The sequence below is a fragment of the Melitaea cinxia genome, chromosome Z, assembly GCF_905220565.1.
Source record: "Melitaea cinxia chromosome Z, ilMelCinx1.1, whole genome shotgun sequence".
Lineage (NCBI taxonomy): Eukaryota > Metazoa > Arthropoda > Insecta > Lepidoptera > Nymphalidae > Melitaea > Melitaea cinxia.
Window position 1 is genome coordinate 12,383,439 of NC_059424.1, and position 19,581 is coordinate 12,403,019.

At 34.1% G+C, this 19,581-nt stretch overlaps 1 protein-coding gene across 1 annotated transcript in view; it reads left to right on the plus strand.

Annotated features, from left to right (window-relative positions):
- LOC123668806 (insulin-like growth factor 2 mRNA-binding protein 3) overlaps positions 1–19,581 on the plus strand; it is a 91,078-nt gene that overhangs the window by 48,787 nt on the left and 22,710 nt on the right. Inside the window, exon 3 of the mRNA XM_045602499.1 lies at positions 15,925–15,953. Within this exon, the coding sequence (XP_045458455.1) occupies positions 15,925–15,953 (29 nt within the window). The remainder of the gene's footprint in view (positions 1–15,924; positions 15,954–19,581) is intronic.

Consider the following 19,581-nt stretch of genomic DNA (forward strand, 5'->3'; position numbering starts at 1 on the left):
GTGCTAATCATAAGAATCACCAAAAATAAATGACAAATACCGCGTGTACGCGCCGCTACTTTCGCGCAATTTGTATGAATACGAGTATGATTCGATGCAAGTCACTCATATACACACATCAGCCTATCGTAGTCCACTGCTGGACTTAGGCCTCCATAAGTTCGTGCCAAAAATGGCGTGAACTATGTGTTTTGCCCATAGTCACCACGCTGGACAGGCGGGTTGGTCACCGCAGGGCTGGCTTTGTCGCACCGAAGACGCTGCTACCCGTCTGCGGCCTGTATATTTCAAAGCGAGCAGTTGGATGGTTATCCCGCCATCGGTCGGCTTTTTAAGTTCCAAGATGATAGTGGAACTGTGTTATCCCTTAGCCTCTTACGACACCCACAGGAAGAGAGAGGGTGGCTATACTTTTAATATACCATTTTTTTTAGTTTGCCTAATTTATTTGACTAATTTACAAGAATTGCCTGCCTCCTTATGAGCCTTATCCGCCGACCCGCAGTGGAGCAGCGGATCAAAGCTACTAATGAAGCTAACACATAGCTTCATTAGTAGCTTTGATCCTTCTTTTCTTACACGGAGAAAGAGGCATATTCCCAGTGGGATATTACAAGCTCATCGTATTTGTTTTAATGTCACTAACTAATATCACCCATAAGATAGGTGTTAAAATACATATTTTTATTCCTATATCCTATAAATTATTAAAAAAAAAAATCAAATTCGAGTATCCTGTGTGTTACATAATTGAAAAACTAATTACTTTGACATGGCGTGTGCTTTTTTGGTCTTATTGGTTTATTGCAACTTGAAATACGATTTTGTTTGAATTAAAGAGCAAAATACCAAATGCTCTCTTTGCCATTGTAAAGGTTTAGGCATATAAGGAACATTGGTCGTTTAGATGACTAGGTGACGTGATGATGTTTGAGGCGGGGTGCGGGCTGGCGTCGCGGCGGCGCGCTGCAAGCGGGTGGGGCTGCGCGCCATTGGCCATCACGGCGCCGGGTGCAGAGCGGCGACGCATGCACCTCGATGCACTCCGCCCATTGCCTGCTACATCCGCGCCCTTTCTGAACCACGAAGTCCACGACGCAGTCCTCATCATTATAATTTAATTTCGGAAAAAAAGTCAATTGTTTTAAAAGTTTATTAGTATTGTGTTGAATACTATTATGCGTAGAAAACGCGTAATAGCAGCTCATTCGAGTTTCACAGCTGTAATATACCTATCGCTCAGATCTGTAGCGTGATGCCTTATAACTTCTCTAACCCTTTTATAAAGAACGTAGCACAAATAAAAAAATTGGTGAAACCAGATCGGTAATTAATTCACAATATTGTCCAGGGGATCTCGTTGCCAGCGGATGTCATCTAACGTTCTTAGCGGTCGCAACGACGGCTTTCTGCTCACATCAGCATTGCTCGCATCGTTCATAAACCTGTTTTCGTTTCGTAACTCGCAATACGAAAATTAAAGATTATATTGTAGTATACTTACTTGCAATACTTTTATATTAGCAACGTATATTAATTACTGTGAAGTAACCGTTAATTATAATATTTATTAACGTACGTATAAAGTTGAACAAAACGTTTGGATTACCTACTTGTACTACGTTATTAAATTTATAATTTTAGCATAATAAAATAAACTAAAAATCTTCGGGTAATATTGATGAGATTTTGGTGGTTTATTTCTAAAAGACGTAAGTGTTTTCTAATGTTTGCGCGAATTTCACTCATTATAATGAAACAACTTTTTCGGATTTTATCGCGGTTCATTAAATTTTTAGATGCCCGATGTTTCGGATACTTTACAGCAACCATGGTCACGGAAGGTCCTCCGAAAAAGTTATTTCATTATAATGATTTCATTATAATGATCTCATTAAGCTAGTACTCGAATTCTATATCTTAATCTGTACAATATTATTTATAAGGGTTTAAATTATTGGTAATTGGTGGTATATTTAAATTATTTGGTACTTCAGTTAATAAGTAGAACCAATTTAAAGTCAAAATTTACGTACATGACGATAAGTTATTTGTATTAAACCCAAGTAGAGGCCGCTAGCATTGCGACGATGGCGGGCGGCGCGCGCGGTGCGATTATGAATGGCGCGTGACGCAGTGCTCACTCAGTACCGTCCTATGCAAGCACGCGCGCCCGCGCCGCACTCACTCCGCTGCTCTCGCTCACTGCGCTCGAACGGTACGCTCTCTCCGCCACCATGTCGGTTAACGCAATTTTTTTTATTCGAAGACCCATTTTAACGTTTTCACCGTATTATTTTTTTTATACGCCTTTTTATCCGCATACAACTTCATAAAAGAGGTGTTACAGTGAACTTGTTTTGTAGAGACAGTGTAAGCAGTTACTCTGACGAGGTCTTTATTGAGCGAGAGCTTAGGGTCTGGACGCGGGCCGTTTGAAGGGCGTTTTCTCCTTGGAATAGCGTCCGCTCTTCGGTCGGTAGTTGTTCTAAGGTGAAGCGGGACACGAGGCGGGTGACGCCTGTACCGGACGAAGTAGGCGGTATCTGGCGACCGCCCTCCGCGGGCCTCGGACGGGCGCCGTAGAAAAGGCATTGGCGCGGGGCGCCGTAACACGGACCCACTAACGAATATACTTCACGAACTCTATAATTTTAGTGGTTGAACATGAAATCCCTTTATTATCGATAAAGTACTCTTATTCAATGAAAAAAAAGTATATAATTACAACAGAAATCTATTTTATAGAAACAGCAGTGTAAAAACTTGTTTACAGTTAGTTCTTAAGTAACCATTTATCCAAAGATATACCTACTCAATTAGAATACTGCTTTATCTCAAACGTGCCTAAAACGATACTAAAAATTAAATATTACTCTTCTTTAGTGTGTTAAATATAAATCGCGAGGAAATTGTTGGAAAATTCCTAACCAGGCTATATTACATTCGGCAACCGCTATTCAAACCAGACTTAACAGGCGATCCTGTGTATTTGCAATGAAACAGCGCTCATTTTTAAGATTTATTTATATAACGTGGGTGAAAATATCTAGAAGAATATAATTATATTAATGTATCTGTTTATACCTGCCAACGCAGTAGTTATGCCAGGTAAATAATGTACAACCCAACGTTTGTATTTCCTACAGGCTTCAAACTGTCGGTAGGTATTAAATTTACTCTTTAAACTCGTAGGTACATCTTCAAATAAATAATTTTTCAAATTTGAATTAAATATAGCACGGTCAAAACTTTTAAGGCAACCCTTTTGCAATTATTTTTCTAATATACTTAAATAAATATATAATAATTTCATCTATTAAGCAGATGGGTGAAGTTCGTATCTCCTACCATAAGCTAAACGGTTGTATTTTACGGCATGATCCGCATAATACTGCACAAGGTGTAAATTTTCAGTTGTTTCGATTAATCAAACCGCAAATCTTTTTTGCATAATATATTATTTCATTTTATTTACGATAAACGATCGATACCCGTACCTCACTAACTGCGCCGCGCTCCCCGCGGGCCTCGATTCTGCCACGCCCAGCGCGCGCATTCTCCAACAAAATACACACGAAATGGATGCAAAGAGAATCGAGTCGACCCGGCGTCCCTTGTAGCTCGCGCGGTTCAGTCACGCACGTCACATCAGTCAGTCGAGTAGCGATCTCGATAGTCTGCGAACCGTACGCACGGCGCACACGTGCCCTCGCGCCCGTCCCTTATCCACACCGCCGCTCACCGCGCGACGATCGCTCTCGGTGCCGATCCGACCGGTGCCTCGCTCGCTTTTGACCTATTATGTAATACGAAAATAAACACCGCGCCTTTAACAGCGAGCACGTGTGCGCACCGACTGCTGTACATCGCCGTCCACATCCGACCACCAGCAAATTCATCACCACGGCCTAAGATAACGCGAATCTACATCTCTAATTTGTGTAGTTCCTTCCAGTTGCCTACTACTTAGGAACATATTTTTTTCGACCAATTATTTATTTCAAATCGATAGTTGCTTTGTTGGTGCCATAACTCCCGTATTATTGGAATATATTCCGTATAATTTGAAGGTGATTGTGTCGTAGTGATTTATTAACCTCTTCAATCTATTTGTGCAAAATGTCTAACTCAGTGGAACAGCAATTTGGCGAACTTAGCCTTTCACAAGAAGATCATGACCAAATCTTCGAACAAGAGGACCATCAGGATCAAAGGTTGGTTGTTATTGGGAAATTGTTATATTTTAATTTGTACACGGAATAAAATTACTTGACTTTGCCTTATCTTCTTATTTGTGAATTCATAATCATTTACACAAATTGCTGAAGTGATAATTGCTTATATGACGGGGATTAACGAAAACAGTTTCGCATAAAGCTTGTGCGCTATTTTAAATTATAAAACTCCAGTTTTACAAACTCAACCATTAATACTTCTAGTCGTGACTAAGATTGGAATGAAATATAATGGAATATTCAATATTTTTAAATTTGAAACTTTTTTTTTTCATGACTAAAAGTAGGGGTTTGAAAATTAAACAACTTGCAGTACTCGCTCAAAACGAAACTCATACTGCACGGAAACCAGTTTGATTTTAATGTTTCTCATACATTCATCCGTGCGCCATCAAACTAGAATAAATTGTTAAATGCTGTGATGTACTTTATTGTTGTTTTGTAAAATGACATAAGACAACTAATGTTTTCTAACTAAAGATTGTTTAACAAATATTAACTTTTACACTAGGCGTCCATTCTACCATTAAATTCCCGTTAATACTAAATACTTGTTTCACACTACATCAGAAGTTCATATTTATTATTGCTGTAGCAAGATGCCGCGGCGAGACAACGCCGCGCTTGCCGCTTTGTGATAATTTCTTCGTAACGCGGCACACATGTATCTAGGGTTGCCAGATCGAATGACCTTTTTATCGGGGGAAAAAAAACAATTTTTTCAGGATTTTGGAACTCGGTCGGGAGAAACAAAAATAAAATCAAATTAAAGTTAACATTAAAAACAACAATTAACGCTATTGTTACATCGTCCGCTTCCGATACAAATGTTTACATAAAGTATTTAAGTAACAAAAAAATATAAAATAGTTTTCTCATTACTTATCATATTATCAAAAACTAACGAAATTTAATAAAGGAATTTATTGTTTAGCTTGTCTCGTATTTTGTGTTACTTTTCACTGATTTCACCATTTCTGTGGTTTTTCACTATTTTACTAGAAATTCAAATAATTTACCTCAAAATTGAGTCAAATTGTTACCTCTGCTTTTATTATTTCCATACACATTTGGTTCCTTTCTTTAGTGTAAAGATTGTTCAGTAAACTAATCACTATTCCCCAATAACCATTGCTTTCTGGAATGGACAGCACAAAACGCATAACTTTTTTTTTTAACTTTTTTTTATCTCATTCCTCATACTAATAGAATAGGCCCATATTTTGTCATCGGAAATATTCATTTTTCCTTCTTTGAGGTGATTTGAATTAAATGTTTCTTTTAAAGAACAATAATCATTAGAAATGTTGAATCTTTCTAGTAGATCCAAGATCTCATTCCTTGAGAACACTCCTTTTTTAGTCAAAATAGGGAGGAATTGTCACTGAAATCAGATCGTTTTTAACCGACTTCCAAAAAAGGAGGAGGTTCTCAATTCGACTGTATTTTTTTTTTTTTTTTTTATGTATGTTACATCAGAACTTTTGACTGGGTGGAGCGATTTCGACAAATTTTCTTTTAATCGAAAGGTGGTGTGTGCCAATTGGTCCCATTTAAATTTATTTGAGATCTAACAACTACTTTTCGAGCTATATCTAATAATGCGTTTTTACTTGACGCTTTTTTCGTCGACCTACGTTGTATTATACCGCATAACTTTCTATTGGATGTACCGATTTTGATAATTCTTTTTTTGTTGGAAAGGAGGTATCCCAAGTTTAGTACCATGATAAGGAAACCAGGATCTGATGATGAGATCCTAGAGAAATCGAGGGAAACTCTTGAAAATCCGCAATAACTTTTTACTAGGTGTACCGATTTTGATAATTCTTTTTTTGTTGGAAAGTAGATATCCCTAGTTTAGTACCATGATATTTCATCGAGATCTGATTACAACTTTTGGAGTAATCTTTGATAATGCGTTGTTACTTGACTATTTTTTCGTCGATCTACGTTGTATTACTCGTCGATGTAATTGAAGTCGGTTTTTTTTTTCGTTTGCGAGCAAACACAATTATTCTAAGTATTGTGAAGTATTGACCTCATTGTTACATCGTTTGTCCTCCGGAAAAAAAAGCAACATGTCTGTGTTGAGACTGTTTAAAATTTGTGACTTGTGGTGATTCTCGCCATTTGAATTGTTACTCGCTTTGTATATGTCCTACTTGTGTTTTTTTTTTTATATACAAAGATATATCCAGAGGCTTATAATGCCCGTGCTTTTATTCCAATTTTTATTTTGTCAATAATCGTTACTTGGTATCTACATAACCTGCAGCTTACATCAAGAAAACCAATTAATTATTCTTAGTGTAATGCAGACGTGAGTCCACCAACCAAAATTAATTGATATCTTATATGCAAAAAGATATAGATATTTTTTTTTAATATTATTATTTTTATTTTATTTTTTATTATATTGCACCTTACGTTAATTAATATTGTCATTTTTATTATGATCTGTGTTTATATATACACTTACTTGCTATCTACAATATATTTACCCTTATTTTCTAGTTACCGTATATGTACACTTATGACCTACTTGGCCTACTACAATATACACTTAACCTGTGTTGATATTATTAGTAAGTTATTATTATCATTTTTTTACTTAGGAAATCTTTTTATCCGTTTTTCTGTTTTTTTTTTTCATTATTTTATATTTATTTGTTTTTTAACTACCTACTTGGATGTTAGAGTAATACAATGCAAAAAGATTAGACATAGGTATATATTTTTTATATTAACAAATAGCTGTGCCCGCGACTTCGCCCGCGTTTAAAAATTACCAAAAAAGTTATTTTTCAGTTCGAAGAGTTATTCTAATAAATAAATTTCTAAAATAAAATTAGCCTAAGTTACTCCTTATTACATCAGCTATCTGCCAGTGAAGGTCCAGTCAAAATCGGTCCAACCGTTTCAGAGACTAGCCGGAACAAACAGACAGACCGACAAAAATTGTAAAAAATGTTATTTTGGTATATGTACCGTGTATACATAATGTATCCATAATAACTCCCACACAATTTTATTTATTGTAGAGATGTATAGATTAAATAATTAGATTAATAAACAGAAACATTTATCTATCACTCCAATTTTATTTATTTGTATAGATTAATAAATAGTCTTTGATACGAACTACACGTGATCTTCACCCATCTGCTTAATAGATATAAATTTACCAATTCTCTTTTTTAGTCTACTTTTTTCAGTTACGATAAACGGTGAAAAAGTTAGCAGGAAAATTCTTGGCCAGGTTTAAATTATATTCAACAACCACCACTCAAAACAGACTTATTTGCAATGAAAATTCGCTCATTTTGATATAAGATTTATTTATTAAACATACTCACATGATCCATCCACCCAAATCAATCGTCGCCGTTCTCACCAACTAGGGTTTCGGAAGATTGAGGCTTTTTGGAGATTTTACGTAAGGTGCTTGGCTTAAAAGATTTCAAGATTCAACTTACTTCTGCCAATTTGGCTAATGGGCTGAAGCAAAAATTGATGTTTTATTTCCATTCAAAATTGTTTTCTGATGAAATGGGTACGTAAATAAGCATAATTGTTGCATTTGGAGTGAGGATAATATGTACAAGCTTATGTCGAAATATCATTGTATCCACGGAAAATTACTGTTTGGTGGGCTTTATGGCCTTTATTATTCAATGTCTTCAAAAACGGTGAAGTTCAGAATGTAATTAATATTATCGACGGTGAACGGTATCGGGATATGATGAGGAATTTTTTTGTACCTCAATTAACTGGCATTAACCTTGCTTGACATGTGGTGGTTCCAACAGGATGGATCCACATGCCACACAGCGCGCGCTAGAATTGATTTACTCTAAGAAGCTTTTGATGAAAGAATAATTTCACGTAATGTTCAATTAATTGGCCACCAAGATCGTGTTAGTTAGCCATTATTATATTACCATTGTATTTTTTTTAATGTTCTATAAAGTCAATTGACTATATAACGATCGATAAACCATAGACAATTACTATATTGGCGAAATACCCGCAAATGCAGCGAAAAGCTTGTGAAAGTTGGAGTTACAGAGGCGCCAGTTATGCCACATAGCCGAAATCATATTTCAACATTAATGTCATGAAATTTTCTATTCAATAAAGCTCGTTTCATTTATATTATAAATATAATAGATTAATTATGATTTAAGCTTGTTTAACGCTAAAAAAATCACCCTTACTATCAGGAATCTGCATCAATTTCAGTGGAAAAAAGTGGCTACTATATTTGGTTGCGGCTGTACAAGAAGTAGAGACGAGACGACGAACGTTCTTGACACCCAGTTGAGGTCTTTCTATTGAAAGCAGTGGAAAAAATCACGATATGATAATTTGACTCCTATTATAATACTATTAAACGAGCAATTCTTAATATATACCTATATATATAATCTGAATCTCGGAAACGGCTCCAATGTTTTACATGAAATTTAGTATGCAGGGGATTTCGGGGGCGATAAATCAATATAGTTAGGATTCATTTTTAGAAGTTGTCGTTGTGAAGTGTGAAAATGGCTACAATATCGTTAGAATACGAAGGTAAATTTCGCAGTTGTCAATACAGTTGTAATACTTAGGTGGGAAATCGGCCGGTCGGGATCGACCGAGAAGACCACAGTTCAAATCGCCATGTCCCCAGTTCGATTATTTTTTCCCTTTTTTTTCTAATTGCACACATGATTTTTTATTTAAATAACCAGTTCATATTTTTTATTATTATGTCGGTAAAATCGGAAAATATTATTCATATATTCTAAATATGTAATTCGTATTTAAATATGATTTACAAAAAACACGATTTACTAAAAATACCGAGCTAACACTTACCCACCCAGGACACCCACGTACTAAAAAATAATTTCACAAACAAATACTTAATAATACATATATCGCAATCCACATTAAATTTTTGTCTTCATTTTTTGAAATAAATATTTGCATTGCGAAATCATAATTCATTTACATACATACGTATTTAGTTGGTTGTCAAATAAATTTTAGTAAGTATTATTGGTAGGGCACTAAAATAAGAATTAAAAAAACGCGCATGTGCCCTTCTATATAACTTGTGAGAGTATTACTAGACTTCACACATTCATAAATATAAGTATGCACGTCCTGTCGGTGGATACCTGGAAACATTTATTTATCAATTGAGCTACTAATATTATTAAAATGAATAATAGGTTACTATAACATCAGATACCCAATACAAATACACATTTGCTTTTTGCTATTTGATCGTAAAAACTCGATGGAACAATTTTGTTTTTAAATTCCGGCAACCTCTGAATCTAAAACAATGCGCTGCGAACGTTAAAATATCAGAGTCGCTGGTTTTTCTGTTCTGTAGAGACAGAATTACGAATCTAAATCTGTAGCTTTCTGCCCTATAGGGTTTGAATCGGTTTATTCAGAAGGGCCAAATAGTTGTAAAAAAACTCATTTCAGTAATATAATTTTTGTTATCTTTCTTCACTTTGAATGTCAAAGATAACCCGGGCATCCTTATAACTCGATTTATAATCCTGATAAACAGACATAAACTTCAGAAGTTGAATCTTCTATAGAGAGATTATCATCCTATTTTAAAATAGCAAAGATATAGTCCAGTGTTTAGTCTTAGAAGTAGAACGTGACATATTTTTACCTAAAGTAATACCCAAATTAGACACAAAAGAGAGTAATAGACACAATTTTCGGTTCATGGCTTTAATTGACGACTATAAACCTAGATAGAAATTGGCATAAATAAAAATAGTATTCAGTGGTAATTATTTAAGTTTCTTCAATCCTTTCCAAATGTCATGAATAATTATTTATTCTTTTCGATTGTCGGTTATAAGTTTCCCTTTTATTATTTTGGTTTTAAAATTTGTTAATTTATACAATCTGAATCAATTTACTATAATTTAGTATATATAAAATGTAGATGCAGGCTATTTCATACACGTATTTCTACATATTATGTGTATAAGAATAGAAATTGGCATAAATAAAAATAGTATTCAGTGGTAATTATTTAAGTTTCTTCAATCCTTTTCAAATGTCATGAATAATTATTTATTCTTTTCGATTGTCGGTTATAAGTTTCCCTTTTATTATTTTGGTTTTAAAATTTGTTAATTTATACAATCTGAATCAATTTACTATAATTTAGTATATATAAAATGTAGATGCAGGCTATTTCATACACGTATTTCTACATATTATGTGTATAAGAATGACTTGCAACTGGCGTGGACCGGAGGTGGTGCACCTGTCAGCTGGCAGGTGGCGGAGGAATGCACGTGCCGTGCCATGCAACCGGCCCTTGTCCGACTGCACTAGTCTTTTATATACATCGATAGCAACTTAAGGGATTTATCACTATGAGAAAAAGTTATATTGCTCTTTAAAAGATTGTGCTACCACTTTTATTCCCGATTTAAATTTGTTAATTTGACCTCTTATTTTTATTAAGTTCCTAGATTGTATCTTGATCTTTCTACATTCAAATTTTTATTAAGTTTTCATTATCCGGGCAAATTCTAGTAGTATATATTAATACGTGAAGCAAAAACTTTAAACCCATTTTTACGAAAATTGCGCGGACGGAAGGGTATGAATCGCTCACTAATAGTTTACGACCTGGTACCCGCGACTTCATCTGCGCAGGATTAATAAGTACTTCGAGTAGCTTATTATCTTCTCAATATCTATCTTTATACCATAATTCATCAAAATTGAAACTTGGTTGATATACATATATCGTTATATTTTGGACAGTTCATACACTATTGTTAAAAATTTATAGCCTGTGTATTACTCTAATGTATAAGCTATATTATTGCAAGCAAGCTTTCAATAAAATCCATTCGGTAGTTTTTGCGTGAAAGAGGAACAAACATCCATACTTCCAAACTTTCGCGTTTATAATATTAGAAGGATATAGAGGAGTGCAGAATGCTAATATATATATATATATATATAAATTATGCGTACAAAATACATTAAACGAATTTAAAAAAAAACATTACACACTACCATTTAGTTGACACACACGTGTGTGTGTGTGTGTGTGTGTGTGTGACGCATACCTATATACTTTTTTGTTTATTATTATCGAAGTAATCTTTGAAAAAGAACAACTTATAATTTAAATTAATTATGGTCCAATTTCGACCACCGGGCGACCACTAGTAAAAGTTAAACTTGTGTGCTAATTGTTATGACAACAATGTTTTTAACTTATGCAATATTCAAAAATAAAAAATAAAATGTTTACCTGGTTTGATCTCGAGAGTTGTAATGTTTACTATTTACCAATTGTTTATACATAAAACGATTTTATCTTTAACAATGTTGCAATTAATTCTGAACTCATCAATGAAATAGAATCACTTGTGCAGTTTGCGACATAGATACGGCGATTTGCAATACCGTAATCCACGTACTGAGTATTTATTCCGAGGTCACGTAACATCTGTTATTTAATTATTTCTATTTTAACTTTTAGTCAAATAGGAATGTTCTCGCCGTGGTAAGTTATATGATTAACATTAATTATTTTGCCGAGGGTTCCTGCATTCACTTCACCAACTGGTGAATTGGAATACGATAAAATTATTAGAATCATATTGTATTAACACATAACCTATTACCTACATACTATTTTGTTTAATTGTTTAAAGTCGCACACACTACACATTTCACTCTCTCAAGTGTCTCCAATATTTTCTTCCTTTCCAAACGAAAATTATGCTTGCGCAAACCCTTCTACTGCCTATCCTTGATTATGCTGATGTATGCTATCTGGATGTGATTGAGGAGCTACTTACAAAGTTAGAACGACTCCAAAATCTTGCCATAAGGGTCATTTTTGGCCTGCGAAAATTTGATCGCATCACTCACTTTCGTGCTCAGTTAAAATGGCTCCCCATTCGTCTTCGGCGTGATATGCACATCCTTTCCACTCTCTTTAATATCCTTCATGATCCAAATGCTCCATCGTATCTTCGATCCCGATTTCACCTACTGCCCTCTCCTACTCGTTCCAGGCGCCCTGGCATTACAGCTAAGCTAGACATACCGAAATATAAATAAAATAATAATAGTAATAGTAATACAAAATTTAAGTTAAATTCTTATTCGGTACGCGCCTCCATACTATGGAACAAACTCCCAAGAGTCATTCAAACTAGTCCTTTCCTTGTTTCCTTTAAATATAAATTAAAGAAACACTTGCTTTCACTAGCTAATGTGTAATCTCATCTGTATATTATAGAATATGTATGTATTTACTTATATATTATAGTGAGTATGTATATGTTTATGTATTTGTATAAGTATATTTGTATTTTGGTATGTATCTTTATATGTATTTGTTAATATGTAGTATGTTACATTTTTGTATATATATAAATTTTATTATCATTTTTTTTGTCTTTGGTGTTTTTTTATATTTTTTATTTATTTTTCTTCTTAATGAATACTTCTTGCACTGTTTGCCTCGCTATATAAAACACTTACTCATGACCATGGGTTGACAGGAAGAAATCTCTTTCAGAGACAAGTCCACCTTTGCCATAAACCCCACTATTATTTTATGTTTTATATCTATTTTTTTGAGTGCAATAAAGTATATAATAAAAGTTGTGTTCCGGTTAAAAATAATTACCTTGAATTTAATTTTTTTTTACGTATATACTCACAATAATAATATAATATTTTTAACTAATATAATATTACTTTTAACACTACACTCGTCTACATTGTTTCGTAAAATAAACCTAGTTAGTGATCAATCGCTAATTTCTATTCCTACATTTAGGACGATTTTTTCCTAAATTTCTATGAAGTAAATAGTGGCGATACCATTTCATTAGCATGTTAGGTAGTCCTAAAATAAGATATGAATATAATACATGTTTTACAATGTATGGTTTTGTTGAATATAAAAAACAAAACAAACTATGCTCAGTAAATAGTGTCGGTACCATTTCATTAGCATGTTAGGTAGTCCTAAAATAAGATATGTGATATAATACGTTTTACGGTAATGGTCCCAATAATATTTTTTCTCATATATCTTAAATGTACAAACAGTGGCCCGCTACATTTTTATTATATGTATTGCAGTGGCGTGCATAAAGTTTTTAGACAGGGTAGGCAGTCAAAAAAAAAATATGAAGTCACACTGTACTTCCTTTCTCGCAATTTTTTCCTAATTAATTTCAATTTTGTTGGGAATAGAGGCTTTTAGATAATTTCAAGAACACGTAAAGTGCATTTATACTATAATAATGCAGGCATACAAATACACGCATACAGCAACCAACCGATATTTATCAAACAAATCAGTTACTGGGATAGACTGTGACCTCATAAGGCCAGCACTCTGATAATTTCGTTTGTGTCAAACATAGGTAATCATTGATAACAGTATTAATTAGTTACGATTGTATGCTTAATGAAAGTACTTGTTTATTTATTAATAAATGAAAAAATATAACGTCATTGTTATTTGTATGTTAAATCGATACGTCTGAAGAATTTTTAATTTATCCGTAAAATCGAACGTGTTGAATTTGGATGCACTATTTACTTTCATCAAACACACATCTCCGTTACATATTTCACAAGTGAACTTATTCACCACTAATATATTAATATTTTCACTAATAACAAGAACGCACAAACGAAAAATTCAAAGTGAATTACTACTATTACGAAATTTATCTCTGGAATGTTGCGATTATGCGACCGTGTCAAAAATCATAATTATTGGTAAAAACTGTATCGAATTCAAGACAATTTGATTTGACAGGTTATTCTTAGGCTGTGCCTATTCTCATTGTTAAACCGACCAATGTTAAAAACACAATACTTTGTTCGTATTCCATATGACGCGCGGCATATAATATAAAATTGTAGGATTATATAATGTCCTCCTGTCATTTCTAACATTTTGTTAGCGATTGTAGGCAGAAGTTTCATAAAAGGCCCGTCGTCGATTCGCGCGAAGCGCTGATATCGCATATATATTACGGCGGGTTTTTTAGTTGAAGCGGATTTAAATTGAATTACGGATGATGTCTTTTTTAAAAATATGTAATGTTCATATTTTATATATCATTTTTAGTAACATGACAAGGTAGGCAGTGCCTTTCTGCCTATATGGAATGCACGCTACGGATGTATTGATGTATTAATTAATATATTTTAATAATGTATTAATGAATAAGTAGATAAATACTGTATTGATTATATTGTAAAAAAAAATCTATACAAATAAATAAAATTAGTGTCTGTTTGTAATATTGAAATAACAGCTTTTTACTAAATGCATATGGATGTATACACGGTACATGTAAAAAATGTTTACAATTTTTGTCTGTCTGTTTGTTACGGCTATTCTCTGAAATGGCTCGACCGATTTAAACGGGACTGTCACTTGCAGACAGCTGGTGTGGTAAGGAGTAACTTAAGCTACTCTTATTTTAGAAATTTATTTATTTGATAACACTGCGATCTAAACAATATTTTTTTTTTGTTAAATTCCACGTGGACGAAGTCGCGAGCACAGCTAGTAAATAAATAAAAAACATTTAATAATTCAATTTCCTCATCTTGTCTTTTTTATTCTATCTTATAAATAAACATATGTACATTTGTCGGTGGTTACAACAAATAATTAAATACTAACAATACCCGTGAGAATAATTCGCATTAAATAAGTATAATAATTATCACTACAAAATTGCAGAAAAGTATACGTGAGTTGATTTGAAATTAAACAAATAATTTACCGACCGTCAATCATGTTGACGTTGTTTCAAAATTAAAGCCGTCATATACCTATATAACTTTAATAATTAATAAATTTACAAAAACAAAAGCAATAATAATTTTTTTAGTTGTGGATGCCGGTGGAGCAAGCAATTATATGTATAAAATGATATATAATTTATGTGGAGTAATTGTGAGATTTTTTCCTAAAAGGGAAGGTAAACATAACCTTAGCGTATTAATATGATGATTGATGATTGTCAAATAAAGCAATCGTTATATTGATAGAAACATTATATAAAATCGAATAAAAAAATACGAGCCATGAACTTCGGTTCGTAATGCATGTTTTCTTTTTGCGATATGCTGTCTGCAATATCTGCAATGTCAGTACGAGAATTTTGTCCTTGAAAGTTGCAGAGTAGAGTAATTAGTGAGTGGGGTGAATGGATTGTTAGTTTTTATCAGGTAGGCGGCGGGAGAAGCGCGGGCGGCGGGCGGTAGCGGTCGCCGTCTTGCATTGCATGACCGTTGTGCCGAGGCCCGCGCCCGCACCCCGGCCGTCGCTGAGCCCGCCGCGCCCGCCGCACCGCACTGCAGCACCGTTCTACGCGTTCAGTCATTCGGCGACGCTCGCGCTGGTTCCACTTTTTTAGCGCGTCCATCCGCATTTCCCTCTCATCCCGGTTTCATTTTCGATTAGAGTTCCGGCAGTATCCAATCCATTTTTTGTTTATGTTTTTATATAAAATCGTACATTAGTCTCGTTGTAGTCCTGTTTACCCAATATCTAGAGCTTCGGCGCCTGTGTAACCAAGTCATCTCAGCCGCGCCAGTTACGCAGTCTACTAATGGACACTATGGCGAAATACCGCAGGTATGCTCATCGAAGAGAAGACGCTACACGTCTCTCCGGGCGGCGAATGACATGCTTTATCACTACTGCCTCTCACTCTATTGTGATAACTTCTGCAATACTTTCTACTGGACATAAAATTTATGTATCTTATTGAAAAAAAAAAAAATTGTGTTTACCGTTCGTTCACACGGCTGTTACCTAGTATTTGGTTCAATTCTTGATTGAAATGAATTGCACATAAGCACGTGGTGGTTAAAGTAAAATGGCGGCGCCGGCGGCGGCGCGGTATGAGTCACTGTTTCGAGCGCCGAGCACACGCTACTTGCTGATAAAACTTCGTTAAACGCTGAATGACACAGTATAATAATGTACACCTATATAAGTATATTGGAAAATTGCAAGCAAACGGTCGATGCCATGATTATTTACACAATATCTGATGAAACCGGTTCTACAACTCTTAAACTTTTTTGTTGACTTAATAAAATAAGACTGTTGTTCTTCAATACTTTGTAATTGATAAATAGTTACGCTAATCATTTATAGCACACAAATAAAAAGATTTTTTGTATTAAAATAAAATAGTTTCTTTACAACAAATATTCTAAAACAAGCTTTAATATAAACAACACATGTTGGTTTATCGTATATCGCAGCTAAAAGACACGTCAATATAAAACTTGTGGTGATATTTGTGTGATCAAACACAAGAACGATGTTAAAAAAGATTAATATAACGTAATAACTTTCCTTTTTGCGCTTGATGATTTTCATCGATTTTTACTTTCAAGAAACTACCTACTCAAAAGCTATATAAAAAATTGAATAATATAATCGTAAAAATTTATAAACTAAGCAACAAGTAGGTATTTTATTTTCATAAAAATATCAAATTAAAAATTAAACTGCGTGAATATAAATTAAAACTACACTACAAATTATGCAATTTGGTAAGGAAAGAAGAATAATTATACAAAATTATATTCATTCAATATAGCAAAACAACTAATACGTTGGCATCTAAAAAACAAAAGAGGAGTATTAATCTTATATATAAATTTCCCGTGTCACAATGTCATTTACATTTACAGTACAGTTAGTTACGTTTACAGTTACGGCATTAAAGAATATAGCCACCCCCTTTCTTCCCGTGAGTGTCGTAAGAGGGGACTAAGGGATAACACAGTTCCACTACCAGCTTGGAACTTAAAAAGCCGACCGATGGCGGGATAACCATCGAATTACAGGTTTTGAAATACACAGGCCGAAGACGGGCAGCAGCGTCTTCGGTGCGACAAAGCCAGCCCTGCAAACCCGCCTGCCCAGCGTGGTGACTATGGGCAAAACACATGAGTTCACGCCATTTTTGGCCTGAACTTGTGGAGGCCCATGTCCAGCAGTGGACTGTGAAAGGCTGAAATGATGATGATGATGAATGATGAATGTTAGTTACAATACTCCTCCGAAACGGCTGGACTGATTTTTATGAAATTTATTAATTAATAATTATGGGTTTGGTATTAAGGGGGTTAAAAACATTAATGGCAAATTCAGTCAGTCAGCTAGTTTATTAACTTTAACACAGTTAAATTGTGTTTTTACTAGGAAAGTTTTGGGGTAATTGTTGATTTCTTTAATTCTTTTTGGTTTTTTGGAGGCTGAATCCGAATTGAGGTTTGCGGACAAAATTTCCTGACGTAACATTGAAAAAAATCTGTTTGTTTTCCGATTTTTGCCTAAATTTTAAATATAATCTATAAATTTTTTAAGTAGATAGTTCACTTACAGAAATGAAAGTACTTATAATTGTGTTTGCTCACAAACGAAAAAAAAACCGACTTCAATTACATCGACAAGTAATACAACGTAGATCGACGATAAAATAGTCAAGCAACTACGCGTTATCAAAGATTACTCAAAAAGTACTTATTAGGTCTCGATAAAATTTATATGTGACCACATGATAAACATCAGCTTTCGATTAAATTAAAAATTATCAAAATCGGTACACCCAGTAAAAAGTTATTACGGATTTTCGAGAGTTTCCCTCGATTTCTCTAGGATCCCATCATCAGATCCTGGTTTCCTTATCACGGTACCAAACTAGAAATATCCCCTTTCCAACAAAAAAAGAATTATCAAAATCGGTACATCCAGTAGAAAGTTATGCGGTATAATACAACGTAGGTCGACGAAAAAAGCGTCAAGTAAAAACGCATTATTAGATATAACTCGAAAAATAGTTGTTAGATCTCAAATAAATTTAAATGGGACCAATTGGCACACACCACCTTTCGATTAAAACAAAATTTGTCGAAATCGGTCCACACGGTCAAAAGTTCTGATGTAACATACATTAAAAATATACAGTCGAATTGAGAACCTCCTCCTTTTTTGGAAGTCGGTTAAAATTTTTCTTTAAATATCATTACTTAGGTTTTTTTTTTCTAATCAACCATTGGGTCTCTAATGCGAGTTGAAAATAGGCAATTTTCAGCGGTCTCTGCAAAACCCACTTTTTACATTCCAAAACTATTTTTTTCTAGCTGTGCACGCGACTTTGTCCGCGTGAGTTCAACGTGATTCTTTAAATTGGCATAACTTTTTTATTTATAAACCGATTGACATAAACAAACCCCAAGTGTTAAGCTAAGCTTGCCAAAATATATTTGTAAAAACTACATTTAAATCCGATAAGCCGTTTCTGAGATTAGCATGCATAAACGCACAAACAAACACAAAAATTCTGATCATCATTGTTTTGGGTGCTATTTGCGTTGATAATGGTCCCAATAATATTTTTAACCGACTTCCAAAAAAGGAGGAGGTTCTCAATTGGACTGTATTTTTTTTTAAAGTATGTTACATCAGAACTTTTGCCCGTGTGGACCGATTTCAACATTTTTTTTTAAATCGAAAGGTGGTGTGTGGCTATTGGTCCCATTTAAATTTATTTGAGATCTAACATCTACTTTTCGAGTTATATCTAATAATGCGTTTTTACTTGACGCTTTTTTCGCCGACCTACGTTGTATTATACCGCATAACTTTTTACTGTTAACTAGTAACTAGTTTAGTACCATGATAAGGAAACCAGTATCTGATGATGGGATCCCAGAGAAATCGAGGGAAACTCTTGAAAATCCGCAATAATTTCTTACTGGGTGTACCGATTTTATTTAATCGAAAGCTGATGTTTGTCATGTGGTCACATAAATTTTATTGAGATCTGATAACTACTTTTTGAGTAATCTTTGATAACGCGTAGTTACTTGACTATTTTTTCGTCGATCTACGTTGAATTACTCGTCGATGTAATTGAAGTCGGTTTTTTTTTCGTTTGCGAGCAAACACAATTATTTCTCATGTCTTAAATGTACAGACAGCGACCCGTTATATTTTTTATTATATTTATTGATTAAAATGCTGTTATTTGATAAATTAATCCTAGTTTACTGCACAAGTTATTAAAAATAAAAAAAGGAGCGAAATTATTAAGTCAGTATCAAAAAGGTAGGAACTAACTCTAACTACTTCTAACAAAATAATACTCAAAATATCGTAACTTATGGATCGTATATTAATAATATTACAAATTACAATATGCAAAATTTATATAAGCCGTTGCTTTTAAGAAGGTCCTGGCTGAGTTTCTTCGGTGGCGATGGGTAGGCT